Raw genomic sequence first — 16,173 nt, forward strand, 5'->3', positions numbered from 1 at the left:
CCACAATCGATTGTTCGTTATTTTTGTACGCTCTCAGTTGGTAAGAAACATCACGCCCATTCGACCGTTATGACTACGAAACGCAACTGACAATAAACACCTATCTCTTTCTGACGTACGTGAAAATGCATCTAACTGTTCACCTATTTGCCCAGTGGTGCGGGTGCGTGCGACAGTTATAAAAATAGCCCCTTCGGCGCCGAATCTTCTTTGAGGGTGAGGGCTTCAATTTTGTCTTATAGCTATGTCATATTTCAGAGGTGTGGTTTCGCTAATATGATGATTGTACTCAAGATTTCCCACATAGGTTCCTATATAATGCCTACGTATTACGAGTCGTAGGATTTTTATTTTGCATAGTAGGTAACTAAGTACCTACTTATAGATATGTTCTATCGTTTAAGACATTAACAATTTTGTTCTTAATTAATCCAATTGATCAAATTTCGGAAAAAATAAACGAAATATAATACAAATGTATAAATATAATATTAATAATATATGTGTATTAATATTAATAACAGTAATGATGTATTGCAACAATCTCATAGACTAAAATAACACATACGTAAAAAAACAAGTGCCGAGCGATATTCCAAAAATAAACTTCGATTGTTAAAACAAAAATCGAACATCAACTTTAATTATACGATCGAAAAATATTGCGTACTCGAATAAAGTCATGCGAAGTGACACGTTGGCTAATCGAACGTGACAACGGGACATCTGCCGCGAACAAAAAATACCGTGATATAGGCACCTTGTTATATATTTTTTCCATCGAAATTTCAAATTTGAGTCTTTGTTGATACACACGCTGCGGGGGTGTTTGAGATTTAATTTAAAAATGGAATATTTTGACATTGATTTTAATAGTTTAAATACTTGGTGTTCTGTGGTTGGTTCGTGGATTTGTAATCTATGAAATCTTACATAGACAATAATTATAACCAAGAAAGAGTATAAGTTCTTATCTGTTCTGTATCTTATCTAGTTTTGCTAGTAAGTAGTTTTAATTGGGTTTTAATTTTTGGTTCCATTAATCTTTGTATTGTCATACAGTTCTATAGAAAAGATATCTCGTAACATATACTGTGGATATACCATGATGTATGATATGGTAATAAATATATAAATCAATTAGTGTCAGCTGAACTACATTATACTATTAACGACTTCAACAAAATAGTCTCATAAAAACACTTTGCCTTGAGATTATTAACTTTGCAATTTTTGTCGAATAAAACGGTTGTCATCGTAAATTTATGAACTCTCAATAATAGACAACGATTTGTATAGATGACAATAAGTTTGAGTATAGAAATTATAAGGCCGCGTATAGAATGGTCAATGTTCCGTCAAAGGCCCAGAACACAATAGGCCCGCGTTGAAATACCAAACATATGCTCGAAACCAGAAATTTTATGTCGCAAAATTGGATTAAAAGGCGCATTGTTAAGAATCTGACCGGCTTATTTGAAGGGCGTCACAATGTATGCCAATTTAATTAAATCCATCGTGTTTTGACATATTTCAATTGGCCAGATCATTGACGTGTCAAGGTGAACGACATTTATCTCAAGATGTACATTTCAAAATTCGAACGGCACAAAGGATATGTATGGTTTCAAAATTCTATTTTCAAAATAATTTAAATACTTTTTACAGGTAAAAACTTTTTAGCAGGCAGATATCTTAGGTAAAATAAATGTTATCAAAAGCTCTAATACGTAATCACGTCATTACTATATCAGCAATAACTTATAATGAAATTAATATAGGGTTATATTAATTTCCAAACTAATAAATCAGATGCTCTGGCATAGAAAAGTTTTTATGTAATAAGAGGCAAGCGGGCAGGATGCTCATCTGATAAGTGATACCGCGCATGGACACTTACATTATTAGGCTCGCAAATGCGTTGCCAGCCTTTTAAGAATTACCTACGCTCTTTTCTTGAAGGACCCGAATTGGGTTCACCTAATGTTAATTTTAAAAACTGTGACTTAGCAATGCAGTGTTTTGTTGTATAATTAAGAAGTACCGTGATTCATTATGTAAAGTATAGCTGGGACTGCTTATAAATTCAATTTTTATGAATAATATATGTGAATATAATATATAATGAATGTCAAGCAAATCAAAATTCAATATAATATGTATTTAAATATAAGTCTTGATCATATAGTATTCTGTAATGTATTCATTAATTCGATTGATAGTAATTTGAAGAGAAGGGCGCCCTAAAATAGCTGGTTAGAAGAATTACCAAGAAGCGAAGCGAATGGAGAAGAAAAGCCGAAGCGAATGGATAGAGAAATTTGGAATAAGCTGAAGGAGGCCTTTACCCGTCAAAGGTTCACGAAGCGTGATTGTAATGAGAAAATATATTTAATTTAAATTGTATATTGGGTTGATTGGAAATCAATCGGCTTTATTATTATTATTATGTATTTCGTTTCATATATCTCGGATGATAACGAGTAGCCTGGACTGTTCTTGGACGATGTACTTATAAAGATACTGCAAAGATATGAAATATCTATTGGGGTATGGTGGACTGGGATGCGAGAGTATTGGGAACCATGATTACCTATTAATTATCGTATTGTTACCAAACAAAAATTGGCATAGACAATGGCGCACCAATTCAGTGGATGAGCCCTCGAAACGGTTGGCAGCTTATTAATATAATTACTAACACAAATAAAGATACTTACGCTAGGAATATTGTCATTATTGCACACGTTTTCACTCAGCAAACGATCTCTGATCTCCCACGCAAAGATCGAAGGGCACTCCCGCTTGTAGTCCGCGATCTTCTGGACAACAGGGGTGGTTGCGACCCGCGGTTTTGACCCGCCGATCGCTCGGGGCTTTATTGAGCCCGTCTCGTAATACCTGGGTAGAGAGAAAGTATGAACTTAGCTTAGGAACGCATGGACCGATTGACATCGAAATTCATTTCAATTGTTTCGATGTTTTTATCGATCCACGCGTTCCCAGCTCAAGCATATTTTTCGCATAGTGGTTATGTTTTAGTTAATTTAATCTCAACCTGTTAGCCAATGGCTTTGAACACCCGGCTGGAGGTTGGGTAGAGCCCTCGAAATACCTGATCATGAAAATTATACCCATAAGTATTTATGAAAGTATAAAACCTCCACCGTTAACCGTTCCATATTAAAACTTATACATTGAAACAAATTGTTCGATTTTTAAAATAATGTTAAGATCTATGAGTAAATCTTAATATATATATTTCTTGTGTGCGTGTGTATGTGACTGAACTCCTCCTAAACGACTGGACCAATTTTGATGAAATTTTTTGTGTGTGTTCGTGGAGATTCGAGAATGGTTTAGATTCACAATTTTGTCCGCTGGACAATGTTTTTTTTAATTAATTAGTAGTTGTTGATTTTGGAATGTTTTACATTGTATCCGACAGACGGCGCTACCATCGCACTGTCAAATTTTAAATAATATTCTAGTTTTAATTTTAGTCTGTCCCGAAATTTAAAAAAAGTTTTGCTATCATTGTGTTATATCGTGTGTGACCATGTGCTGGATTGTTAGATATTGTCATAACATTTGAATAATAATTTTCATCAAAATGGCTTATTAAAAATTGAATTTTTGAAATTAAAGACGTGTAGACAGGACAACGTCTGTCGGATCCGCTAGTATTGTTTAATATTCTGTGCATGATATAATTATCTGTGAAGATAAATTATTTAGAATGTGTTTATTGTCATCTAAAACGCTTTCGGAACATCTTTCACAGAACATCCCTTTTTAAAACCTAATTGAAATTGTATAAATGGAGCACATTTCAACAACTCAAAATCCACTCGTACAACATTAGCGGACAATTACAGACATAATCTCAAAACTATCCCCTCACTCGAGTACCTATACAAACACATTCGCAAATAACAAACTTATTTCTAACAAAATTTAATGCAATCACTCGAAAATGAATCCTATTCTGATTGTAATAAGAGTTTAATGCCTTTGAATCTATGTAGCCATATTCTGGTATCGGATGTACTTGAATGCCATTGTTGCTATCGACATGTGTCGATATTTAGGACGTTGAAGATACAACTGTCGATAAATATTATTCGTTATAGGGATTGTGATTTTATGAATGAATGTTGTATTGGCAAATTAAAAAAGATATTTTTTGTGTGATTTTTTGATTATTTTAAATTTTCTGGATGATTATTAAATAGATAATTTTAGAAAGGACTTTTAGTTGTAATAAATTAGGTAGTGTAAATATTTTAAGCACTTAATATATCCTTCTTAATATTTCATGTAAAAATAACCAATAAAAAAGCACGAAAAAAACAAAAAAAAACAACTTAACTAATACAAAACCGTTACAAAATTGTCATCAATAGAATAAAATGCAATGTCAACCCTCAAATAAACACTATCGAATAAAAATCATCGTGTCATCTGTCGATACGTGTTTACTTATCCATTGTGGAGGACTATTACGAGGTTATTACGGTGAAGAGCGCTAGAGAGATGCCTGTAGCGATTTGTAATCGTTTTCGCTTCGGGCGTCGTTTTCGGAATAGGGTCGCGGGTGCGTTTTGTAAATAGAAGCTAAGATTGAGGTCGCTGACCTTCGAAGATAATTTTGTTAATTTAAAAAGCTTTGATAAAACATCCTTTATTATATGTATTACCTATACAATGAAACAGCCACAAAAATGTGTCCTATCTTTCATCGCTCAACGTATGTAATACAGCGACGAAATGCTGCCAGCATTCAAGGTACACTGCTTGAAATTCTTATATACATATGTATATGTTTAAAAAATATTAAATCGATTTTTTTAAATAAATTTTACACGTTTTTAATTTAATCAAGAACCTTCCGCTTATTAGAAATATTTGCGCAATTAAAAGCGTAAATATCCGACACAAATGGAAAAATATCGACAAGTGGGGGGTCAGATAAGGGACGGAGATAGGGCGCCCCGGAGTGACCCCGTTTGATCCCGGCTCAAGATTGCGTTTCAAGTGGCCACCGTCTATTCAGCTACTGAAATGCGATTTTTTACCAATTTGTTTGCAATAATTGTTTTGAATTACTTAGAAATATTTTGTATCAAATATTTATAAGTGGTTTTATCGTTTGTACAATTGTTTGGTTTATTTCATTCTTATTAATTAAATCTGTTTGTAATGATGCATCTAAAAATAAGACTTAGACGAGAGAAAACTATCTTGATTCTCTTTCTTCTTTTAATTTTAAATTACTTTAGTTTGTATAATATTTTTGGTTAGAGGTGTTCTCAAAGTTAACAAATTTTCTATATGTACCAAGTGGCCGTCAACCATGTGTTTGGTTGCCGATAAAATCACTGTTTCGTACTGAGCTACAATATAAATGGATGAATATATTTCATTGACATAGAATAACCCTTTTCGCCGTCGGTTTATATGTAGTATGCGATCTTAGCGGGATACCTCTTTAATTAGGAGTCCCGCCGTTTGCCTTTTTATAAGCCCCAAGAAACCCTTTGCCGTAATTGGCACGATAAGAATACGTAGGGCGTGTGGGAAAATGCCCTTTGCAGTTGCCAACCGATTAATCGAGTTTTCATTTGGAATTACATCGATCCCATAATCGAATTGATAAGCTATGAATAGATTCTAAATTTCGATATGAACATGTGTTATATGTAAAGTTTAAATTTAGAATGTGTTGAATTGTACATGAATAATATTAATATTCAATTTTTTTGTTTTTCTCTAGAGTAAGGTTCAATAGATAAATATATATATTTTATATAACTTCTGGTTATGCACTTCTTCCACTCATCATTTTTTTTATTAGTAGGATTGCCTAGAAGAGATCACTTGTAAGCGATAATGCCGCCCGTTGCATTCCTTGTAATTTTTATGTATTGTGATTTTTGTATTTCTTTGCAACGAAGTGTAATATGTTATTGTTTCAAATGTGTTCGGAAATTTCTAGAGTCTGTCACAAATTGGTTTATTCGAGGACGGAAACAATGTAAGGTAGACTCAGGCAGTTCTTTTTTTTTCAAAGAAAAATCTTTAATTAATAATACCGAACTCTTACTAGTTTTAAGACCTGCATAATTTCTCTATGTATTATTCTTAATACAAGACATATCTTGTATCAAAACGCCGAAAAGAAGCCCGTTCGCCAGTAAGAATCGTGCGCCGCTATAATTAGATCAACATAATAGGATATACAAACTTAATTGGATAAAACTAAGGCTACAAAAAGCTCCTTTAAACTCGTTAAATATTAGGGGCCAAAGGGCGCAAAATTCACTTTTCTAGATCTTACTGGGATCGCCGCGGGGTTACCAATTACCACAAAATAATGTTTTATTTTGATTTTTATTTAGGGGCGGTCGTGGGACAGCCCTGAAAGGCACACCCGGTATTAAAATTCTAGTTGTTTGATTGACGTCTTTATTTTATTGTTCACGATTGACTTTTGGCGTTTTGTTTGCGTAATTTTTTGTATGATCGTATAAAGGAAATATCTTGACATTATCAAAGTATTTATTAGGAGATACAGTATACAGTACAAGATACAGATTTATTAGAAGAGTAACAATTGTCGATATATTTTATGTTGTCAACAAATTTCCGTTAATTAGGCACCTTGGAGAAATAATTCTAAATTTGAATTTTTAACACAGTAGTTTCAACAATTAAGCTCTCCAATTGGATTTAACAAAATGGAGGGTTGAGGGCAAATACTTAACGACAGCGATAAAATCGCAATCAAGCAACTCCGTTGAAATTTGGCACCCCACGCGGCACCCAGTATATTCCCACCTAGCACGCTGGGCACACGTCCATTCATACAAAAACAATACTATGGGAATGTAGTTCCTGTATTGATTAAGTCGAGAAATCTCGAAAGCGATTGTTCCGGTATTGTAAGCTACCTCAGCAGGCGTTATGGGAATTCTGTCAATTTGGCGTGTCTCGAGAATTTGACCTCATCTTAGACAATCGATTCAAGGTATTGTTAATAACAATGGGTTTTGTTAATTCATTTATTCGGTGTTTAATTGTGATACGAATTTCATATGTAATAGGATTTTATCGGATTACAATTTTCGACTATTGTGATTCATTACTTTAAGATGTACTTAAGCTTTGATGTGTTAGGGAATAATAAACTATAATTCTGTAATCTATCGAAAATTTTATTATTATCATAAATAAGATTGGTTCGCTGGCCTCAGCCAAGAATAGAATTAGGACACAATACCAATAATTTCTTTTCTTGTTTCAAGTGTTTTAATTCTTTATAGCTATTATTTTTAGATTTTTGTTTGTTTTTTGTTTTGACACTTTATTGTATTTACCTAATTTCGCTGGTCGTGTCCACATGTTCTAGGGACGGCACTGCTTTTTTTATATTTTCGTATGTAAGTTGATGTTGACATGTGTTTGTCCTAATTTTGTGGTCCAATAAAAAAAATATTATACTTAAGAATTCAACTTTATATTAAAATCATTGAAATAGTCAGGGGAAGTCATCTATTTAAGACATCGCTTACTAAAAAAAGAGGAAAATGTGAGAGCCTTAGACGCATTTTTTGCGTCTAAAACTTCTTACATTTTATACGCACCTGCCGAGTATTTTAGAAACACAGCCGTTGGAGACCTGCAGTATCCGGCTGATGTCGCAGGGCCTCGCGCCGGAGTGCGCCAACTCAACGATCTTCTGCCGCGTGGAGTCAGGTAGCGGTCTACCATTGACATAGACCCCTCCGAGCTGGTTGATGCCGCTGTGTCCGGCTGAAGAACAGCCGAATAGGCCACCACCACCCATTGCTGCGCTATGCATCAGCTCATCTGTAAAAACAATCGAGAGTTAGAGTCATCATTACAGACCACTGTTTTTTTTCCAGATTTCATATGGAATATTTTGTCATATTTAATATTGTTTTGCAAGTAAAAAAGGTATGATATAATTTTGCATTAACAACAAATCCTGACTGTTTTTTGCTGTAAACCTCACACATGCTTCAATGAGGACAATTATATATGAACTGATGAAAATATGTTACATAGAACATATACGTGTGCAAGTGACATGAGAATCTAAGAAGGCACAGCGTTAACTAGATCTTTCCAACTTCCTCACAATCGAACCCGCAACATAACTTACGAGGGAACTCTTTGTATTGAGGGAACTCTTTGGCATGGGTCAGCCAAGCATCCGCCAACATATGCTATAAATACATAATTATGATGTTAATATAATAACAGAAATAGAAAATAACTACAATAATAATAATTAATAATATTAATAATAACAAAAGTTGCTGACAATATCCGATTTTTTCATCACAGTTAAATTAAAAATTGTTTTGAGAGGAGCTATGTTAAAATAATATCATTAGAGACGTTAGATCACAGAAAACGATTAAAGTTAATTCAAGGTTTCAAATTCGACTACCATTAAACCTGATTGTAAAGTTCGTATCATGAAGATTTTATAAATATTTAAAAGTACCTTTAGCTTAATAAACTATTTAATTTTAATAGTTGTTGCGTAGAGTGTATATGAGAGCTTAATTTGCCTGTGTTAAAAAATTATACCAAATTTGATCCTTTGATAAATTGCAGGTGTCATCTTGGTTTTATTGTTATCAAACAATATCACTTCAAAGCACATATTCTTAGCGTTTTTCAATTCAACCATTCTATACTTTTGGCGAATGCAATTTTCTCAAGTGGCCTGATCGAAATGTTCGAGTAGGTGTAAAAAATCACCATTATACCTGTGCATCTAGAGGATAATTTAAAAAAATTTAACCCGTTGAAAAAAATAATCCGCTTTGCAAATCTAAAAAAGGCTCTTAAGGAACCGCAAATTATTATCTAATCTTGCTCTATTGTATCTATAACCGTTACGAATTGAAAGGAATTTTATATATTTTTTAAGATTTTTATTGTTGGCAAAAATATCCGAAATTAAAAAAGATTATGGCATAGATAGGTTCCATAGAGACTTACTAATATATTTGGATGCGCCATCTTTATCATGAGATATTTTGATAATACAGTTTACACAGAAATCTGTAAAACTTTGTAACTGAGATTCTAATACTCAACCATTTTAATAAAAAAGTAAAATCTAAAAAAACGTTTAAAAAGGCATCATTTAGTTCCTAAATAGCCATTACATATTATAACTTTAATTGCATATAAAATTTCAGCACAATGTCAGCAATAAGCTAATTTCAGTTTTCAAACATGTGGTCGGCAGTTGCGGTCCAAATTGCAGACGTGAGCGAGTTTTTTCACACCAATAAATACTCTTGAATAGAATTACCGATCAAACGTCTAACAGATAATTCCTTTTACCCCTTATGCCTGGCGGTAAAAAGTGAACAATTGAATGCAATTTGTGGGCGAATTTGGGGCTGGCTCTTGATTAAGTCATGGGTGGGAGTTAGTGAAAGGGCCAAAACAATTGGTTTCTGTGGTCGCTAAATTTCATTTGTGCCTTTGATTTCGGCTTGTAGTTTTTCTAGTTTCAATCGTAAACGTTTACGTCTTGTGAATATAAAATGTTTATATTTAATATGTTTAATTTGCAGTAATAAAATGTTGACTTAGTGCCTTTAGCGTGCGATACTCATCCTTGAAGTCGTAGGTTCGTACCGCGACTGTGCACCAATAAACTTTCTGTATGGGCGCAATTAACATTTGCTGGAACGGCGAAGAAAAACATTGTGAGAAAACCGGCTTGTCTTAGATAGAAAAGTTCGACGGCGTGTGACAAGTACAAGAAGCAGATCACCAAATCATCATGAAACATAATATATAAAAAGATCCCCAGAGTGATCAAAATCTTACTAAACAATCTTAAATTTAAATTAAAAATTAAAAACTATTGAAGCAAATATCATTAGCAATAGGCCATAATAATACCTCAAAACAACACGTGTTACCCACTTTAATTACGATTAACTAATTCTGAGTACAATATCCCCTCAATATTAATTATAGCTTTCGCCAATTAAGAGTGATTTTCGCGCCGAAACTCGTTATAAATAACACCTCTTGGCGTACCTTTCGTCAAACATCAACGACTGCGCATGCACTAACAAGCAACGACTGTTAAAAGAACAATGGACAATCGCAGGGGTAACGAATAACTACTGGTTATGTAATGGGCGACGGCGTTAATTAAGGTGGATATATCGTTCTAAACTACTATAAAAAGATTTGTATTTTAAAAATCGGAAACAAACTATCAAATATATATATAAATAAATCAGTGGTGCTACAACTTCTTTTTAGATCTGGGCCCTCAGATTTCTGTGTTTCAAGCCTCCTGTGTCTGACGCACGCCATCGATTTTTTGGGTTTAAGGCAACCCGGTTTCCTCACAATGTTTACCATCACGTTCCGAGCGAGTGTTAAGTACGCACATAAAAAGTCCATTGGTGCACAGCCGGAGATGGAACTTATGACCTCAGAGAGTCTCACACGAACGCCACTAGGCCATTACAGAAATGGTGGAAACGTTTTCGAGTATTAATTTATTTTCTATTAAATGTTATAAAGTAACGTAATTTCCTCCATACATTCAAGGAAATCATGTTGAATTATTAACTAAATTATTGTAAAGATAACATGTAGGTTATGTTCTTTAATATATATAATCGTTTCTTATAAATGTCGTATCAGTTAACAAGACAATATAATTACAAGTGATTGGGAACAAAGACTTGTTAAATATCAATTAAAACATAAAGGTCATCGCTTAATCCTTTAGCGTATTAACGACTTTTATCTGCAGACAAGCTAATTTTAATCAAAAATACATTTATTTATAAAGCACTTAGATTTTTATTATTTAAATGTTTTTCAAACACAGTTGCCCACATGAATTCATATTTAAGTAGAAAATATATGAATAAATAACTATAGAATGCTATACTCACTTACCTAAACGATATATGTTTAGAATTTATTTATTTGAAGGTAAAAGTATCGCAATATAGCGAGATAATGCTGCCAGCGTAAGGCGCACGGCCCTCAAACTTAAAATTTGTTTAAATTTTCTGTTTATTAATTTTAAATTGTTAATATTATACTTAGATTAAAAATATTGTAACTGTATGACTTGCGGTATTTGCTACCGCGGCTAATAAATAGTCTACCCAAACACATAACAGATAGCCTAACACTAAACAATATAAATTCTAAATTAAAAAACTACTTTTACATGCATTTGTCGCGCTCCTAAACAAGACTGCTATGCTTACATTAATACAAACCACAGCGGTTATCTAATGTCACATATTGTAATAATATATATTATTTTGTAAAATAAAAAAGAAAAAAAAATATTTGAAACATAATATAACGCAAAAACCTAACCTAACTTTGACAAGTAAGGACGAGTCGAAATCGCTACTTAAACCGCTTGCGCTCATCCCGTACACCATAGCCATGAGTGTCGCGAAAGCGCGTGTCGTGAGGGAACATTTTAATTTCAGAGGTGCAATTTATTCGAGCGATTTATTTTTAATCCCCGTTTTTATGGCCGCGACTATAAATTTATGTGTAGTTGTAGTTGATTTTTTATATTAAGCTCACAATGGCCTCTGCGTTCTGAAATTTGTGGAGTCGATGTTTCGCTTAAAGTAATTCTAGTAAAATACAAATATTTGTAGGATAAATAGCGAAAAGTATGTCATTTGCGTTCTATTTTATTCTGAATTTTGTTTTGGCGATGCAAATACTGGTTCTGATGTAAAGTAATTTAAAAAATGCGTATTTAGAGTCTGGTAGGTATATGCGCTGATTTTTCTATTGAATTAAATTCTATAATCCTCACAAATTAAATATTTAAGACAATTAATGGACCCGAAAGACTAATCAGCATCTAAATCACATAAAACCAGTTAAAAATAATCATTTTATGGTCAGAAATAAAATTAAACGAATCTTTTTATAATTGCTAATATTAACGATTCCAACTAAGCCACTAACAAATAGGCTTATATACCAACATTAATCATATACATGGTAAATACATAAGGGTCGTCCCTGTGTTTGACATCACACCAGGTGTCAGAGGCAGACAACCCCCACTTGAAACCCTTATTATTATTATTTTGTATCTGTTTTTGAATTATCTATGGGGGAATTAATTGTGAAGATAAACGCCATTTTGAATGCACCCATCCTTTTTGAATCGTTTTAATACTTTATTTAGAATTCATAAATGTGTTGCATATTCAATTTATTATTTGTTAAGTATATAGCTATAATATATATAATTTATAAGTCTATAACGTAAAATTTGATAATGTCGCACTAACAAACTTTTTCCGTTTATATACGCAGACGTAATACGTGGTAAACTAAGATATTGCTTTGTATTGTTAATCGCTATTGTAAATGATTTTGTCAGCTTTATTTGTAGCGTAGAAGGAATATGTGAGCTAACAAAAAAACGTAATAACTCTGTGTATATGAGTATATTTTCATAATGTGTCAACAAAATAAGAAGAATGAAACGTTTGGACGTTTGTAACGACATAAATCTAACATCGCGACCACGCCCCTCAAAAACTGTGACAAATGTTGAATACACAGTTTAAGTTGACATTTTTGTCTAAAAGCTTTGTGATATATGACTTTGTGACAATGTTTTATCATATTGAACATTCTAGTTTGTGTATGTGTTGTATTTTGACTAAAAATATAACATCGCTCTGTTATCGTTCGTATAAAAAAATTAAGATTTGCTAGTTATATTTAAGAGTAATAAAACCAGACATAATTACTTATTGATTTTTTTTCGCTTCTCTCTTCTCTCTTCCTCTGAAGGTAGGCAGAGATAAGGAATCTTCATTTGCTACGGTCTGCGCTCGCGTCATCCACATAACCACCATGCATGCTTGTCGGTTGCAGCAACTTTAACTTATCCCTCTAGTACCTCCTGGATTTTTCCAGGTATATATGAAGGCCTACCCAACCTGACCTCATCATCCACTATTGCTTTGTATATCCTAGTATTAAATTGCCTAAAATATATGTTGTAATTCAGTACTAAAAAGTTATTAAAAACGTACGAATTGTAATTCTATTGTGTCCTTAACAATTGTAAAGTGTAACTGTATCTTCAGATTATCTTTAAGTACATTTAAATGAGCTTTTAAAAAATATATTTGTTAATACCTTTTAGAACAACAAACTTTAGGATTTCTGCTTTGTATTGAATGATATTCTATTGTGATTTGTTTATTATAAGTTTAGCAAAATGCTTTTTACTAATTGAAGGTTTTTATTTTAAATGTGTTTCTTATATTGCTACTATATTTGTATATTTATAAACAATTACATGTTATATTATTACCAAAACAGATATATTAAATATAAATTAAAATAAGGGAAAACTTAACGCAATGATTAGTAATTGCGAGAAAAACTATTATTTTTCTTAGGATTTCAATCGATGTTTTTAGCGTAGAATTAAAGATTTATTATTACTAACATACATTCAGTATGTTAGTAATAATAAATCATAACAATAACTTTCACACAAGGTACTTGCTTCGCTCAACGAAAAAGTATCGCAATAAAGCGAGGGGATGACGCCAGCATTAAAATATATATACTGACATAAGTAACTTTGAATTTTTTTATAAATTTACTATTTATCAATATTTAATTATTATTAATTAAACCAGTTTAAACTATTACTAAAAATAAATCTAATATCTTAAAATCTACACACGAACTATGAAATAGCTTTAAAGTCTGTACGCCTAGACTAAGTCCTTAATCATTAAAATCACTTCAGCGCAACAAGAAAATGCTGTTTATCTCCCTCTTACGAGTAATTTTCCGCTCTATTTGTCTCTATCTAGGGATAATGTGACGCGAACACTGCATGCTCCGTTTGGCTGGCTCCTGAATAATCGTATTATTTTGTTTTGAGGAATAATCAAAACGGAGAATACAAAATTGATAGATGTCTTAATGACCCAAATAAATGTTATGTGAAATATTTGATTGACTTTTGAGCAGAGTAGATGGTTCGATTCCTGGCTGTGACATGGGACTTTCTTTATATGGGCACATTTCAATCGAATGTTGAAGGAATATCGTGAGATAACCGGCTTGCCATAGACCCAAAAAATCGACGTTTGAAATATACGCAAATTGTCAAATCAAAAAATGAAATAAATTAGTAAAACAATAACATATTTAAGTGGTCCTCAGATTTCTGTATATCTTTTATGAATTTAATATGCAAGGGTAGATCCAGGCTCCAGCTTTAGCAGCTTAAAATCCAGCCAGGAGGGGGTCACATTTTTTTGGTCAAGTCAAGAACGTTTGTCATCATAGAAAGTTATTAAATTATATTAAATTAATTCAATATTGAAGTAACATAAAATCTGTATGGTGACAAAATATTAAAATAAAATCATTATGTTCAATTAGTGGTCCACCTAAGTCCTGGTACCAGCTCAGGGGTGGTCATGGCCCCCATGACCACCCTCTGGATCCGCCGTTGCTAATAGGCAAATACTCAGCCTCCTGTGTCTGACATACGCCGTAAATTTTTTGGGTTTAATATAAATAAAGTTAGTTTGAGTTTGAATCGTCAGCTAGGCTGTTTCTATTTATCAATTATTAAACATATAAAACGATTGTAACTTCATATAAAGACGTTTTTAATCAAAGGTGTGTAGAAACTATAATTCCAAAACACTTGAACGAGACCAAATAGTCAAGTCGTAAACTGTTTAAGTTAGTAACAAGAGGACAAGTTAGCTTCTAACTTAACAATAGTTAACAAGTTAGCGCACAACTTGCAAGACCTATTACTACATAGTTTAGTGGTCACTTTATAGCCTTTTATTAGTCTCCGTCTTACGTCTGGCTATAATTTAATTACCTACCAAACATTGTTCCTATATATAAACGAATATCTTGAAAACGCTATAAAATATATGGCACATAAAATTTAATTAGATGTATGAAATAATAATAGTGAAGTGATTCCTCCTTTAGTAAGAAGAGTAGATTCAAAAGTATTTAGATATTATTATAACTGTCATTGGTATTGTCAACTAAAACAGTTGGTATATTGGAGAACTATACGTGAGAAACTATACACATAGCTAATACATAGTACACCCTAGCAGCACTGCCTCCAGTTCCAGGCTCCAGGCCTGCAGGTTTCAGGTGCGCATGGGTGGTTTGAATAGTCCTGTCTGCAGAGCGGATTTGCTATGATTTAAATAAATAAAAAAATTACCTTTATGTGGCATTTTCCAGAAGGCTTCTGCCGCCGTGGTGGGTTCCCGCGGCGGCGCCACCAGCCCGCCCACCAGCGTGGTGGCCGCGTGCGCCGGCGCCGGCGCCGCCCGCCCCCAGCCCCCGTGCAGCGCCACGCCGCCGGCCCACGAAAAAAAGTCCCCCACGCCTCTATCGCACACCCCTATTTTGCCTTACAACCTTAACCCCGTTTAACTATACTCGATTTTTACTGCTAATTAAAAGCAGTTGGCCGCGTTTGCACAATTTATATTAAGATCACTTTTTAAATTGAAATTGACTAGAATTTAAAGAATCCGAAGTGTTGTCGAATTCGCTCCGCACCGTGACCTGAAAAGAGAGATTACATTATTGACCCCCAAGACAATCGCATCATCAATTACAATCAAGGCTTTTGATATTGGCGGCTTTCCGTCTCGCTCTGACTGTTGGTGGGTGAACGAGAGGCACGGCTAATTGGTAGATGATACGCTGAATTGTGTAGAACGCCATCTATTGTTGCATAGTAGGAATAGTTTTGGCGTTCGTGCGCTGATAATGATCGTAACGAAGTTAGATATTTGTACCACCCAAAGAGTAGCAACTGAACGGTAGTCATGCTGTATATCAATCTGTCTGTTTGAGTTTTTATTTGAGTAATGTGTGGGTCATTCCGGTCATTAACGTGTCAGTACCGTTGCTCAGTACTATCGGGACGACATGAAAGTTTTGCATCATCATCAATACGATTTGTTGAATTAATAATTGAATTAATTCAACAAATTCGCCAAGGAATTTTTTAAGACAAGCGCAAGTCACCAAGTCAAGCCAACCTTTAACAATAAAGTGGCACCAGAA

General features: G+C 33.6%; 1 protein-coding gene across 4 annotated transcripts in view; it reads right to left on the bottom strand.

The window, feature by feature from the left end:
• The window catches only part of LOC110994326 (paired box protein Pax-6), a 41,966-nt gene extending 26,569 nt beyond the window's left edge, over window positions 1-15,397 (bottom strand). For all 4 annotated transcript variants that reach the window (XM_022260898.2, XM_045628722.1, XM_045628723.1 and 1 more), the window contains exons 1-3: window positions 15,317-15,397; window positions 7,647-7,872; window positions 2,721-2,901 (exon numbers count right to left, since the gene is read on the bottom strand). In XM_022260898.2, coding sequence (XP_022116590.1) covers window positions 2,721-2,901; window positions 7,647-7,872; window positions 15,317-15,329 — 420 coding nt within the window. In that variant the 5' untranslated portion in view covers window positions 15,330-15,397. The remainder of the gene's footprint in view (window positions 1-2,720; window positions 2,902-7,646; window positions 7,873-15,316) is intronic.
• Between the last annotated feature and the right edge of the window lie 776 nt (window positions 15,398-16,173).

This window comes from Pieris rapae, chromosome 6 (genome assembly GCF_905147795.1).
Source record: "Pieris rapae chromosome 6, ilPieRapa1.1, whole genome shotgun sequence".
NCBI lineage: Eukaryota > Metazoa > Arthropoda > Insecta > Lepidoptera > Pieridae > Pieris > Pieris rapae.